The sequence below is a fragment of the Eulemur rufifrons genome, chromosome 7 (assembly GCF_041146395.1).
Source record: "Eulemur rufifrons isolate Redbay chromosome 7, OSU_ERuf_1, whole genome shotgun sequence".
Lineage (NCBI taxonomy): Eukaryota > Metazoa > Chordata > Mammalia > Primates > Lemuridae > Eulemur > Eulemur rufifrons.
In genome coordinates this window covers 265,665,844-265,682,261 of record NC_090989.1, presented here as the reverse complement: position 1 = coordinate 265,682,261, position 16,418 = coordinate 265,665,844, and the positions used below count along the sequence as shown (strand labels likewise).

The following is a 16,418-nucleotide window of genomic DNA, read 5'->3' as shown; positions in this document are numbered from 1 at the left end:
TCTTTAAGCATTGAAAAGAAAGAGAAAATTAAAACCAAAGGAAACAGAAGGGAGGAAATAAAGATCAGAGTAGAAATGATGAAATGGAGAATTAAATAATAAATGAAACTAAAATTTGATTCTTTGAAAAAAAATCGACAAAATTGACAGACTGACAAAAATAATACTAAAATTACTAAAACAGGAATGAAAGAGGAAACATTACTACCTAACCGATCTTAAAAAATAGGAATATAAAGGATTAGGATGAAAAACATATTATGGTAACAAATTAGATAACTTGGATGAAATGGACAAATTTCTGGGAAGGCAAAAACAATAAATCTGACTCAAGAAGAAATAGAAAATATGAATGGACCTGCAGCAAGTAAAGAAGTTGAATTAGCAATCAAAAGGCTACCCACAAAGAAAAGCCCAGGCTCAGATGGTGAATTCTATCAGACATTTAAAGGGAATACTAATTTACAAGTTCTTCCAAAAAGTAGAAGAGGGAGTACTTCCTAACTGATTCTGTTAGGCCAGTGCCACCCTGATACCAAAATTGGACAAAGACATATGATGAAAACTACAGAACAATTTCTCTTACGAATATAGGCACAAAAATTGCCAACAAAATTCTAGAAACTGAATGAAGCAATGTATGAAAAGGATTATACATCATGACCATGAGGGATTTCTCTTAGGAATACAAGATTGGTGTAACATGAAAATCAATTAATGTAATGCACCATACCAATAAAAAAGGACAAAAACTACTTGATAATCTCAACAGATGCAGAAAAAGCATTTGATAAAACCAATACCTCTTTGTTACACATACATAAAAAAATTCCTCAAAAAAAAAAACATAAAAAAAATCCTCACTCTATTAGAAATAGGCAACTTCATCAACCTAATAAATGGCTTCTACAGAAAACACACACAGTTTACATTGTGATACTACATAACAGTACCTAATGGGGTTACATGATACTTAATGGAAACAGAATGTTTTCCCTTTAAGATCAGGAGTTAGATAAGGATGTTTACTCTTGTTACTTCTATTTAACATTATGTTGGGGGTTCTAACCAGGGAAATTAGTTAAGAAAATGAAAGAAATGGTACACGGATTAGAAAAGGAGAAGTAAAACTATATTTTCAAATATTATCTTGTACATAGAAAATCCTAAGGAATCCACTAAAAACCTGTTAGAACTAATGAATGAGTTCAGCAAAGTTGAGAAACAATTTACATTTGAGAAATTTACAAAAATCAATTTTATTTCTATATAGTACCAATGGACAATCTGTAAGTGAAATTAAAAGTTTCATTTGCAATAGAAAATTCTCTATTCAAAAAGAATAAAAAACTTAGGAATGAATTTAATGAAACAGGTGTAAAAATTACACTGTGGAAATTATATTGTTGAAAGAAATTAAGGAAGAGCTAAAAAAAAATGGAAAGGCATCCATGTTCTTGATCAAAAGACTTAATATTGTTAAAATGGCAATACTTCCCAAACTGATATATAGATTCAAAGCAATTCCTATCAAAATCCCAACTGGATTCTTTGCATAAATGAACAAACTGATGCTAAAATTCATAGGGAATGCAAGGAACCCAGGATAGCCAAAATTTTTTGAAGAAGAGCAAAGTTGGATTACTGACACTTCCTAATTTCAAAACTTACTACAAAAAACTATAGTAATCAAGTCTGTGTGGTACTGGCATAAAGATAGACATATAGATTCAAAGAATAGACTTGAGAGTTCAGAAATAAATCCTCACATTTAAGGTTAATTGACTTTCAACAGGGTATCAAATCCATTCAACAGAGAAAGAATAGACTTTGACAGATGATGCTGGCACAACTAGGTATCTACATGCAAACAAATGAAGTTGGACTTACACACAAAAAATGAACTCAAAGTGGATCAGACTAAAATGTAAGCACTAATACTATAAAACTTAAAAGAAAATATAGAAGTAAATCTTCATGATCTTGGTTTAGGCAAAGACTTCTTAGACTTGAGACCTAGAAACTCAAGATACAAAAGAAAAAAATATATAGATTGAACTCCATCAAAATTAAAATCTTTTTATCTTTTCACCAGACACTATCAAGAAAGTGAAAAGATACCTATAGATTGGGAGAAAATATCTGCAAATCACATACCTGATAAGGAACTTGTATCCAGAATATATAAAGAACTCATACAACTCAATAATAAAAAGCCCAATTTTTAAAATGGGCAAAGGATCTCTATAGACATTTATCCACAGAAGATACACAAATGGCCAATGTGTACATGAAAAATTGCTGAAAATAACCATTAGAGGATTGCAGATGCAAACTATAATGAGATGTCACTACAAACTGACTAGGATAGCTATAATAAACAAGACACATAACATAGTAAGGAAGTGGAGAAATTGGCGTCCTTGTGCATTGCTTGTGGGAATGTAAAATGATGCAGCTGCTTTGGGTAACAGTTTGGCACTTCCTCAAATGTTTAAGCATCTAGTTAACATAGAACTCACAAACTTCATTGCTAGATATATATCCAAGAGAAATGAAAACATATGTTCACACAAAACTTATCCAAAAAGTAGAAATAACCCAAATGTTTATCAACTGATCAGTGGATAAAAATTAAATGTGGTATATCCATACAATGGGAATTATCTGGCAATGAAAAGGAATGAAATAATGATACGTGTTACAACATGGACGAATCTTGAAAATGTACAATAAATGAAAGAAGCCAGTTTAAAAGACCACATATTGTGTGATTCCATTTATATGAAATGTCCAGAATAGGCAAATCTATACAAATGGAGTGGATTAGTGGTTTCCTGGGATTGGGAGAAAATAGAGAATGACTGCTAATGAGTGTGGATTTTTTTTTATGGGTGATGACGTTCCAAAATTGTGTGCTGATAGTTGCACAACTCTGTGAATACAGTTAAAATTATTGAATTTTACACTTTAAATGGATGAGCTAGATGGTATATGAGTTATATCTCAATAAAGCTCTTTTTAAAAAGATGATCCATTGAAACAGGTTGGGGCATTTTTTAATATTTGTAATTTATAGACAAAAAACATGCTGGTTATTATCTTAACACTATTTGTTAAAATATATTAAGTTGTGTTTCCTGAAAAAAAAAAAAAAACAACAACACTAGATACCACTAAAGACCATTGAAATGGCTGAAATCAAAAAAAGTGACAATACCAAGCATTGGCACAGATACAGAGCAAAAGGAATTCTCATATTGCCAATGGATTGCAAAATGGTACCACATCTTTGAGGAACAATTTGGCATATCACATGAAATTAAGCATCTGCCTGCACTATGACCTAGAAATTTTATACCAGGTATTTTCCCAAGACAAACAAAAATCTGTGTTTGTACAAAGACTTGTGAGTAAATATTCACAGAATTATTTATAATAGCTCAAAACTGAAAATTATCCAAATATCTAACAACTACTGAGTAAACAGTTGTGATAGAGCTACACGGTGGAATACTACCCAGCAATAAAAGAAATAACACTGATACGAGCATACAACATTTTGTTAAGTGAAAAGACTGCATATTATAGAAGTTTATTCATATGAAATTCTAGATAAGGCAAAACAATAGTGATAGAAATCAGATTAGTAGTTGGGGCATGGGGTCAGGGGAGATAATTGAAAACGGGCATGAGAATTTTTTGGGGTGTTGGGAATATTCTATATCTTGATTGTGGTCATAAACCAAATTATATTTCTATCTTATTTAAAACAGCTCTCCATTATCCACAGAATTAAATTCAACCTACTTAATACGGCACAAAAACTGTTCATGATGTTATTACTGCCAACTCTTGAAGACTTGTAAGTTTATGCTTTCACCTGATTCTTTTGTCAGTCAAAACAGCTTTTAGACACAAGAATGTGCTAAGCTAGAAGTTCCGTGTTTAGAAGATAAGGCTTCATGAGACTTCCTTGTTTACCATTAAATTCTTGATTATATGCTTGGAATCTTTTTTTTGAGTCATCTGGAGAGAAACCACCATGGCCCCTCTATATGTCTGTACTCACATAATTCCATCATGAAGTATTAATATATAAAATCTGAGTGCTTTTAGGTGTCCTTTTAATATCTAACTCCCAGTATTAGACCATAAATTTCATAGTGAAATAACTTTGAATCCCTAAAAAATGTTTATTCTCAGAATGAATCCTCTCCTTTAATTAAATTTACCAGCCCTTATAATTGAGGAATAGCCCATCAGTTCTGATCACAGATTGAGCCAACTCTTGCCTAAAGGAAAAAAAAAATCTCTAATCCAAAATCCTTGCCAAGTTTTTATTATATAATCTCTCACAAATATTTTCCTTAAGTAGTCTGAATTCCTGACACATCTACAATATATAGGAAAATGGGTATTGTTTACATCACTAAATTTGGGGTTTTTTATGCATGCATAGGAAACTGGTGTTCCTGGTAGTAGTATAACTTTGCATACTATATTGGAAGATCATTGAGCACAATCTATTGAAGTTGACTTAAGCATGTTCTATCACTTATCATTTCCACTCCTAAGCATACATACACCCAATCAAAAGACATATACATGCTGGTTTATAACAACATTAGTTGAAATACCCAAAAATAGAGACAATTCAAATATCTAACATGAAAACAATGAAGTGTGTTATATTTATAAAATAGACAATAACATAAATATAGACAAACTGCAGACACATCAACATGGATAGATCTTGCAAGCATACTGTGGAGAGAAGGACACCAAACACACCAGAGTGTATACCATATGATTTCATTTTTTAAAAATTCAATAACAGGCAAAACTAACATGAATTAGAATTCAGGAAAGCAGCCACTTTTGTGGAGGAAGCAGGGCTGGCAATTTCTATGTTCACTTGAGAAGAATGTGTATGTGTGTGAATATGTGCTGTTGGGTGGAGTGTTCTACAGATGGTGGTAAGTCTAGTTAGTTCATAGTGTTGTTCCAGCCTTCCATAGCCTGCTGATCTTCTGTCATAGTTGTTCCATCAATTATTGAAAGTGCAGTATTAAAGTCTCCAACTATTATAATTTAATTGTCTTTTTTCCCTCCAATCCTGTCAGTTTTTGTTTAAAATATTTTGGGGCTCTGCTTTAGGTATGTGTATATTTATAATTGTTATATCTTCTTAATGGATCAACCCTTTTATCATTATAAAATATGGGCCATACTTTCCCATTTCTTCACATGTCTTACAATTTTTTATTGAAAACCAGACATTTAAAATATTTTTAATGGGAATGGAATATATTAAGTGGAATTTCTAAATATTAAGTATTGAAAATGGAAACTAGATTCCCCTCTCATTCCAGGGTTTGTTATTTCTGCTGGTTTTTACTTAAAGTGACTTTCTGAACTTGTTCTGTAAAGTCTCAATTCTTTTTTATATCTGACCATTGAAGTTTGTGTTCAGTTAGCTTAATGGTCAGCTAATGATTGAACAGGGATATCCTTAAATGCCTTGCACCCAGAAACCCTCCATTCTGGTAGCCAATCCTGTTTTTCCAGTATCAAAGCTCCATTATCCAAGACTGTGTGTTTACATGACTTTAATTAGATGTTTGGGAGTAAGGGAGGGGAGTGTAGACAATAGCCAAGACCAGTCAACAACCTGAAATTCAATATGAGATCTCACTATTTTCACAGATCCTTAACCTTCCCTGCTGCTGGGTATTTTTCACTGGCTAGTTGCTCTGGATTCTGTATTCCTGCAAGGTTTCTGGGCTGTCTCTCCTCTTTCTGATACCTTCTCCTCTCTCCTTTCTCTATGTTCCAAGCCCCTCCTCAAAAAGCCAGGGATAAAATTTAAAATCCTATAAGATCATTATTAAATAGAACAATTTAATAATAGTTATCTGTATCATAACCTTTCCCATTTGAACTAGCCCAGGATCTCCTTTCACAGTAAACAGACCCCTTGAGGTGTTTTTTTCTAAATAAAATAGCTATATAACCAGGAGATGAGATCATTATGCCACTCTTCTAAAAGGTGAAGTGGCTTAAGTAAGTTTTGTTATTAAATAGCATTTTCCCCTTAAAGTTATTTTGTTTGGGTTTTTGAGAAAGGCTTGAAAACCTCTTTTATCTTCACCATCTTTTATGGAAACATATTTTGAGTGCTGAAGGTTTTATTTTTGTTTTATCAGAAAAGAATTATTTTTGTTTATTGATGAAAATAATGTATATTTGGAGGTAGACTTTAGATTTTACCTCAGTATCTATCCAGGTTAGTGGTTAGAGCTGTTTTTAAAATTTTATTGTTCTTTTCATGTAAGTTCTGCACTGTTCTTTTTAGAATAATTCTAAGATATCTTAAAATTTTAATACAACTGATAATAGGATCTTTTTCTGGTTGCTCTATCATCCAACTTTCTGCAAGGAAATTATTAGTTTTTGTTTATATTTTATTAGGCTACTTTACTAAACTCTTTATTTCTGGGGAACATTTTAGTTGATTCTCATTCTTTTTATACATAAAATAATATAGTTTATAAGTGATAATTTTATCTGTTCTCTAATATCAGTTCCTGTTATTTTTATTTAATATCTTATTGTCAATTTTTCACCATTATAAGTAATTCTTTAATTATCTGTTTTCTGCATATTATATGTATATAAACACAAATACTGTGTACATATATATGTATGTATATATACACATATATAAAACATTGTTGAAAACATTCTGCTGACATTTTTAATCCTGATTTTTATTTAGCATTGTATCATGAAAATTGTCTTGTATCTCTACATAATCTTCAAAACCATGCTTTTAAATGGGGGAATAGTATTCTAATATTTGGTTATAATCTTTTAAATCCATCATTCCACTTTGTTGGGCATTTATGATGCTTCCTATTTTCTACTGTTGATGGTGGGAGATAGACCCAACTGTAGCACTTATGAACACAGCACTTACTGTGTGCCAGGCACTTTCTCACTTTATATTAATTCTTTTGGTCCTCTGATGTGAAGGAAGTACTATTATTACACCCATTCATGGATGAATAAACTAAAGCACAGAGTTTTCAAGAAAAAGTTAAATAAGATGCAAACACATGGTGAAGAGTCCACATTCTTAGCCACTATATTTAAATAAGTAATTGCTCAAGTCATACAGGGCCAGACACTGCTCTAAGTACTTTACATTTATACCTCTTTTAATCTTATGAAAAACAACCAACCCCTCATCCAACCAACCAACCAACCAAACCTTAAGTGGGAGGAGGCCAGGTTTAGAGGTATACAGACTTGGCTGCAAATTCCAACTCAAACATCTGGTTAGCTCTCTGGCCATGACCATGCCTCCCCTCCCTGAGCTTGTTTCTTCTTTGTAAAATAGAGATTTTAATCATTCCTACCTCATATAATTTTACAGATAATATCTGTAAGATGCTTTGCCTAATACTTTGGCATGTGATGAGCATTCAATAAATGATAGCTATTGATAGGAAAATTATTACTCTTAAAATTAGCTTAGTGTTCACCAATATCTTTTTGTAATTGTTATTTTTTAAGACTTTATTTTTTTTAGAGCAGTTTTATGTTCACAGCAAAATTGAGAGATCACATGTTCAGCCTTTCTCGTTGTCGACATCCCCCACCAGAGTGGTACATTTGTTACAATTGATGAACCAACATTGACACATCATTATTACCCAAAGTCGGTGGTTTGCCTTAGGGTTCACTTCGTGGTGTATGTTCTATGGGTTTGGAAAAAAAGTATAATGACAAGTATCCATCATTATAGTATCATACAGAGAATTTTCATTCCCCTAAAAATCTGTGCTCCTACTCACACCTCCTCTCACCCTGAGCCCCTGGCAACCACTGAGATGTTTACAGTCTCCACACTTTTGTCTTTTTCAGAATATGATATAGTTGGAGCATATAGTATGTAACCTTTTCAGATTAGTTTCTTTCACTTAGTAATATGTATTTAAGTTTCCTCCATGTCTTTTCAAGGCTTCATAGCTCATTTATTTTGGGCATTGAATAATGTCCATTGTCCGAATGGATTTATCCATTCACCTACTAGAGGACATCTTGGTAGCTTCCAAGTTCTGTCAATTATAAAGAAACCTGCTATAAATATCCATGTGCAGGTTTTCATGTGGACATAAGTTTTTGACTCCTTTGGGTAAATACCAGTGTGCATGCTTGCTGGATCATATAGTAAGATATATTTCTCTTAGTAAGAAACTGCCAAACTGTCTTCCAAAGTGGCTGTACAATTTGCATAAAAATTTTGGAGTCAGTTCATTGATATCCACAATATAACTTCCTGGAATTTTGATTGGGATTGTATTGAATCTATAGATCAAGTTGGAAAGAACTGACATCTTGGCAATATTGACTCTTCTTATCATCCAAGAACATAGAACATCTCTCCATTTATTTAGTTCTTTGATTTCATTCATAAGAGTTTTATAGTTTTCCTCATATATACCTTATACATATTTTGTTTACATATATATAATACTTAGGCATTTCATTTTTGGGGTGCTAATGTAAATAGTATTATGTTTTTAATTTCAAATTCCACTTGTCCATTGCTGGTATACAGAAGAGCAATTGCCTTTTGTATATTAATCTTGTGTCCTGAAACATTACTGTAATTGCTCATTATTGGTTATAGTTTTTTTGTTGATTCTTTCAGATTTTCTAGATAGACCATTATCTTATTGTCAGTTTTCTTGTAAAGTTCTTGTTGTCTTATTTCTGGTGATGGGAGAGATTTATTTTGAACACTCACCTTTGGGAAAATAAAGTTTCCAGATTAATATTATTAAAACATGGAGTCATTGACTCTATGATGTTTCCCATGTTTTACAATCAAACAAGCCCATTGGGTACAGCCAGTCCAACTATTTCAAGCTCCTGCTCTGTGGGCCATTCTAGCCTATTATTCCCAAAATATCATTCTACCACTTAATTAGTTCTATTTCTAATTCTTATATTATTCTATGTAGTTGTTGTTACTTCCCTTCTTTTCCTAAGATGGAAAAAATTTGCGTATTCATATGGTATGACCAAGTTCTCCTAATGGTGCTCTATCTGGAGCATCTATTTACCCTCAGTGATCCAGAGTAAATGAACTGTCATAAGGACACAGAAAATATGGGAAATGCATGACTTGCAAAAAGAATGCGGTAATAAATGCATCTGCTCTCCGCATACAACTAGAGTGAACTTTAAAAAAAAAATTTTTATGAACTATTTGTAGATACGTTGGAGACATATTGCCCCTTTAACACTATATGCTTCAGTATCTATTTCCTAAGAAAAAGGGCATTCTCTTACATAGCCATGGTACAATTAGCAAGATAAGAAAATTTAGCACTGATGCAATACTAATATCTAATCCCCAGCCCATATTTAAATTTTGTCTGTTGTCCTAATTATGTCCTTTATAGCTAATTTTTTCCTGGTCTAAGATTCAATGCTGGGCCATGTATTGCATTTAGTTGTCATGTCTTTTTAATCTCTTTTAGTCTCCAGACATTTTCTTAGTCTTACTTTTTGTTTCCTGACCTTGATATTTTTGAAAAATGTAGGCTGATTATTTTATGGAATATCCCTACATTTAGATTTGCTGGTTTTCCCATATATGGTTTATTTTGATAAGAATACTACAGAGGTGATATGATGTCCTCAGTGTATCATATCAGAAGGCACTCATGGAGACAATTTGTCCCAATATTGGTGATGTTAAGGTGATTGTCCTCCAAGTCTCCTTACTGTAAATTTATTATTTTATCTTTGAAATTATTAAGTAATTTGTGGTGAGTTATCTTGACACCATGTACATATCCTGTTCTTCATCCAACTTTTACCTACAACAACCATAATACGTACATTTACCTAATACAATCTTTACCTATGGTAATCTATTGGCTACAATAACCTTTAACTGTGATTATTTTCTAACATCGTTCTTCTATATTTATATTTTGGCATGTCACTGTGAGGAAGAAATTTTCATTCTTATTTATTCATCTCATGATGAACTCAGGAATTTTAATTTTCTATGAATTATAATCCATTATTATCATTTTTTATTTTGATACTCTCATCCCAGATTTGGCAACAGGAGCTTCATTTAGTGGGCTTCTGTGACCTTTTGTTATATCCCCATCATTCTTTGCATACTTCTTACATTCTAGTATCATAAGATACTCTAAGTTAATCTTGTCCTTTTCCTGTTGTAGTACTGGTATGAGCCATTTTTTCAAGGAGCCATGTTTCCTTCTGGTTGAGAATGGTGTTTAGAAACCAAGATCTTGGGTGGTATATCCATTACCACTGAGGTTACATTGTCTTAAAGTCCTCTCAATATGTGTGTATTGAATAAAATTTCTGATCACTTGTTGGGACATTCAGTGATTTATTTGTGGCATAAAAGAGTATACATTTCTTAATTTCTGAAAACTAGGGAGTAATTTCACAAGTAGAAAAAATATATTTTAGAATTATAATGACATCTTTTTTCTGTATTCTTTTGGTATTATATGCTGTAATCATTCATGAAAAAATGTCTTGATATAGCTAGGGATTGACAGGGGGAGGGGCATAGAAGACATTTTATGAGTCCTTTGAACGTATTTTGGTGTAGCTGCGGTTCATTCTCTATCTCACTTTTTAAGTTTGATATAATTGGATCTTTGGGACATTATCCCTGAAGGATCTGAAGTTTCAAACCTCTGTGTATTACAACTGCTGAACTTTAAATTGTTCAGAGACAACAGGTATTCCCTCAAAACAACAAGTGATTTAAATTTCCATAGTGTTTTGGTTGCTATTCTTTGGCATTTTTAGTGATAGTCAATAATTTTTAAAGAAATGAATTGCACTATTGATTTTTACATAATAACATTTAACATTTTAACATGAGTATTCATTCTTTCTTGCATGTAGCTAACCGTATGAAACATAAACAATATTTCATTTGGAGTTGGTGACAAGAAATTCACAGGTGAGGATAAATTTTTCTTGGCTACTGTTTTTAAACAATAGAAAATATCAAATCCCAGGCAACTGGGCTGATTTTTTATTCTAAAAAAAAATATATTTGCTAGTCTTAACAGGAGTGCAAAAAATTAAGTTTCCTTAAAGTAATCTTTTATAATAATCTTTTTTGTAGAGAATCTGTTAAATATAAAAACTGGCAGAGAAATCCATAAGAAATAGTCTGCTAACTAACAAATGAATAAGAACCAACTACTATGCTGAAGGAAAAATGGAACTCTTGAGAAGAAAAGCAAAAACTCTGTATGTTTGATAACCACAGAGGGAAACAGTACTGCCAAGAATTCCCCGGAATACTAAAGGTATATTCAGCATTACTGATAATATTTGGACCTGCCAGATAAGCTGTTTGGGGACTGATGACTAAAACAGAAAAAAAAAACAAAAAAAAAAACCCCAAAATGAAATAGCTTGTTAACAGTCTAGATATATGGTCAAAGATAGTAATATAATAAAAACAATTTGAAAATTTTTATGCCCTTATCACAGGGGCATAGTAATATAAGATATTGTCACACATTACTATTTTCACCATACCAGCCAGCTTTTTAAATATGGAGAACTGGCAGAAGAATGATAGCATTGACTGAAGTTTGGAAACTAGGAAAGAATTCCAGAGATGAGAAAATGAAGACTGAAATATTATAACATAAATTGCATAATTGAGGGATTTGTCTATGAATAGAGAAAGAACAAAATGAGGATGACAGATTGCATAGATAGTGTGACAATGAAGGGAATATTTTAAGAACATGTATATTTGAAAATAGAAAGGAAAGAGTCAGTGGGGCAGGAAAAGGTTGAAGATATTATAGAGCAACATAAGCTCAGAAGCAAGGTAAGCTTTCTGGAATAATTTTTTGTGAATAATGTGAAATGTAAAAATATAAATAAAATGTTAACTGTATCATTGATAACTAGATGATCTATAATCTTATTTTCAAAGAGATCTTACGGCAATTTTCTAAGGGAGTTTAATTTCTGCATTTCCTGGATATTCATGGGTTTTAATGTATAATAAAGGTATTGCCTGGGTACAATATTTAGAACTCTTTTACATACAAAAGTATGGGGCTCAATAATGAATAAAACTCTACAGTAGATGTATCAGTGTTTAAATGAAGTGAGCTATTTTGTGTGCTCTTAAATATAGTCAAAAAATGAGTAGGTACAATGTTTCAAAGCAATACCATCCTTTTGAAACCAGTGTACAGACCTCCAAGCTGTTATCTGTAAAGAACAAAGTTCATTTAGACTCAGAATTTCATAGGTAGTGGGTTAAAATTAACTTCTCTTCTCTTCTCTTCTCTTCTCTTCTCTTCTCTTCTTTCTTTCTCTCTCTCTCTCCTCTCTTTCTCTATCTCTCTCTTTCTCTTTCTCTTTCCTCCTTCCTTCCTTCCTTTCTCTTTCTTTCTCTTCTTTCTCTTCTTTCTTCATTCATCCTCTTCCACCAGTGAAGATTAGTACTGGTTTTTATTGTACAAATGAGCTTTCTTTTCCTCACTTATCTGGCTTACTTTTCTAATTTGTGCTCAATAATTTATTCAATATACATCCATAGTTTTCCTCATTCAGTCACTTTCAAATCTTTACTGAAAAATTACTGTGCCAAGGATAGGATTATGAACTGAAATTCAAATATTAAATGTTTATTCTTGTTTTCAAATTCACTGTTTTCTAAATTTTATTGTAGAAGATCAAACTTGTTTTTCCCCCTTAAGTACACTATCCTGTGATTTCTTGTGGTGAAATTGCATTTATAACAGCGAAAATAAGTTTGAGAGTGTTTTCCTAACTAAATGAACATTATACTTTATTCATTTCTTTATGTCCTCAGATGAAATGAAGAGAATACTACTAGAATAACTACAACTGAAAGAAAGGAAATGCCAGGAGAAAATTTCACCATTTGGAGCGTTTTTTTCTTGGAGGGATTTTCCCATTACCCAAGGTTAGAGGTAGTTCTCTTTGTCTTTAGCCTTGTAATGTACCTGATAACCCTCTTGGGCAACAGCACTCTTATTTTAATCACTCTCCTAGATTTACGCCTTCAAACCCCCATGTACTTGTTCCTTGGAAATCTCGCTTTCATGGATATTTGTTACACATCTGCCTCCATTCCTGCTTTGCTGGTGAACTTGCTGTCTTCACAGAAAACCATTATCTTTTCTGGGTGTGCTGTACAGATGTATCTGTCCCTTGCCATGGGCTCCACAGAGTGTGTGCTCCTGGCCGTGATGGCATATGACCGTTATGTGGCCATTTGCAACCCACTGAGATATCCCTTCATCATGAATAAGCAGGTCTGCATGCAAATGGCCATGGTCTCCTGGGTGACGGGTTGTCTGACTGCCCTGCTGGAAACCAGTTTCGCCCTGCAGATACCCCTCTGTGGGAATCTCATCGATCACTTCACATGTGAAATTCTGGCGGTGCTCAAGTTGGCCTGCACAAGTTCACTACTCATGGATATGATCATGTTGGTGGTCAGTGTTGTCCTCCTGCCCATTCCAATGCTCTTAATTTTCATCTCTTATGTCTTCATCCTTTCCACTATTCTGAGAATCAACTCCGCAGAGGGAAGAAACAAAGCCTTTTCTACCTGTGGTGCCCACTTGACTGTGGTGATCTTGTATTATGGGGCTGCCCTCTCCATGTACCTAAAGCCTTCTTCATCAAACTCACAAAAAATAGACAAAATCATCTCGTTGCTTTATGGAGTGCTCACGCCTATGCTGAACCCCATAATTTACAGTTTAAGAAACAAAGAAGTCAAAGACGCTATAAAAAAACTGGTGGGCAAAATACCATTGAATCAAACACATGAACATCTCTGATTGGAAGCCTATGGTTTTACCAGGGATGTGCCCCTGGAAGAACTTACCAGAGAAATTATAGATAACATATAACCTTTTGGAACGCTGATTGAACCTCAGTTCTATAATATCACAGTTGTAAGATATGTGTACACAGAATAATTGCCTATGGACAATAGTAGGTTCCAATTGGCATTTATTCCTATTTCCTGTCTTCTGTGTTTCATGGTTGTGAGGGTTTGAGCTATAGTGTCACCAAATGTTTGCTCTAAAAAAATCTTGGATGAATTTAGAGTCAGTGAATATTAGTGCCAGAATAAACTTGTATATATTCTCTGCTTAAATATTTTCTCAAATGAGGTTGGAGCATAAAGAAACAAATGAAGATTGGTCTTGATTATGCAAATGAAAAACAGAATAAAAAGACTTGCTCAGCATCACACAACTGCAGAACTGGGACTACAACATCCTTCCTACTTCTTGGCTAGAGCTTGTTCTACCACACAATGATGGTTCCCCCATGACCCTTCATTATTCAAAATGCTTGGTTAAAACTCTTTGTCTTCCTGAGTAAGGCATCCAGTGACACTTTATTTGCCACCTGCTGACCTTGCTTTCCTAAGCACATAGATACTCTTGCCAATTGTATCTGCTCCTATGCCGGTACACCACTCAAACGCTGTCTTTTTCACGTGTGTTTGTCTTTTTTCTTCATTGGATGATTGAATTCATGATGGCAAGTATTTCTATTATTTTGTACTTTTATGTTTACAGCAGTCATTTGGTAAATTAATAAATTTATCAGCTTCAAACCCATCACTTTATTTGAAAATTTTTGTGAAAATTATGAAGAAACAAGGGCAATAAAGTATATTGCTTTATAAATATCTAAAAATCAGAGACAACATTTATAGTAGTTGTTTTAAATCCCTTATTTGTATACAAATAGTGCTTGTTAAAAATGCTCTACTCCCAGATATTCTGATTCAGTAATGCTGGGGTGGGTCCTCAATAATCTGTAGTTAGAATAGAGCCCAAGAAATTCTGATATAGGTTGTGAGATGACCATCCATTGGGAGACATCGTTTCCAGCAAAAATCATTCATTCCAAAAGAAAAGTGGAATTAGTTCTTATTTCTCTCTCTTTTTTCAATTTTTTCCTCCATTCTTTCTGCCTCCATGTGTACCTTCTCACTTGCTGATCTCCACTTTTAGAGCAGGGAAGGGAACAGAGTTTTGAAAGGGGTGTAAATTCAATTGACAAGTTTCAAAATATGACAGACTTAAAAAGTTTTAGTATTAGACATTGAGTTTTAGATTACTTAACTTTTAGACTGTTCCCTTAGATCTAGGACTTCTGTTACATGTTACTCTATGTGGAACCCACATATAAAGAAATTCAAAATAATCACACAGCAAAATTCTGGAGATGAAACCGGGGCACAAATCTGATGCCAAATGTTGCTGCCAAGAGATGTTTGATAGTGGGGGGAGGGAAAAAGCTGATTAATGGTTTTGGAATAGCAGAAGAGAGCTGACTGGGAAGCATTTATCCTAGAAGTAACTATTTTTCTTCTTAGATACTCCAGTCTTCTCAATCCAACTGCTACAGTCATTCCCTGGCAATTTCAGCGTCATTTTGAAGTGAAATTTTATAGTAGGATTTTTATTAGGGTAGAGTTGAATTTTATGTTAGCGTAGAACTGAATTGTCTTCTTTATGGAATTTGTTATGTATGGTGCTAAATATAAACAAGAATATGCAGAGCTATGGACATAGGGGAAATCTTTACTTCAAAGAGTGAACTATGAGACCTTGGAGACACAGAGACTGAACACCCTCTGTAATTAGTCTAGCAGTTTTGATACATGTAACTGAACCAATTGACATAGAATCAAGTGTTTCAGAATGGGATGTGGATCAGAATGGGACAACAAAACAGATTAGAAAGGACCCAGATGTCAGAAAAGGACCCAGGACAGAACTTGGGCAGGTATCCCCTTGCAACTCTTGGCTAAGAGATTAGTAGTCACAGCCATATATTCATTCCATAAAGTTTGCTGTGAACAAGTATACGTAAATATTAAATGCATTTTATATATTATATGCAATACTAAGCTTAATTATTGGTAATGGTGCATTTCTTCTTTTGGATTAGGTTCCACCTCAACAAAACTAATTTTAGTTGTTACTTTTATAGAGTCTCAGGTAAGGGATGCTTTTTGAGTATTGTTTGTTTGTTTGTTTGTTTTGAGACAGAGTCTTGCTTTGTTGCCCAGGCTAGAGTGAGTGCCATGGCGTCAGCCTAGCTCACAGCAACCTCAAACTCCTGGGGTTAAGGGATCCTACTGCCTCTGCCTCCTGAGTAGCTGGGACTACAGGCATGTGCCACCATGCCCAGCTAATTTTTTCTATATATATTTTAGTTGGCCAGATAATTTCTTTCTATTTTTAGTAGAGACGGGGTCTCGCTCTTGCTCAGGCTGGTCTCGAACTCCTGACCTTGAGCCA

At 33.6% G+C, this 16,418-nt stretch overlaps 1 protein-coding gene across 1 annotated transcript; it reads left to right on the top strand.

The window, feature by feature from the left end:
* Window positions 1-12,928: 12,928 nt before the first annotated feature.
* OR2K2 (olfactory receptor family 2 subfamily K member 2) lies at window positions 12,929-14,184 on the top strand. Its single transcript, XM_069474549.1, has one exon. The coding sequence runs from the start codon at window positions 12,978-12,980 to the stop codon at window positions 13,926-13,928; it is 951 nt and encodes a 316-aa protein (XP_069330650.1). The 5' UTR covers window positions 12,929-12,977; the 3' UTR covers window positions 13,929-14,184.
* The last annotated feature ends 2,234 nt before the right edge of the window (window positions 14,185-16,418 follow it).

What these genes read in the sequence shown, in the direction of transcription:
- OR2K2 (XM_069474549.1), top strand. Translation starts at nt 12,978, where the DNA reads ATGCCAGGAGAAAATTTCACCATTTGGAGCGTTTTTTTCTTGGAGGGA.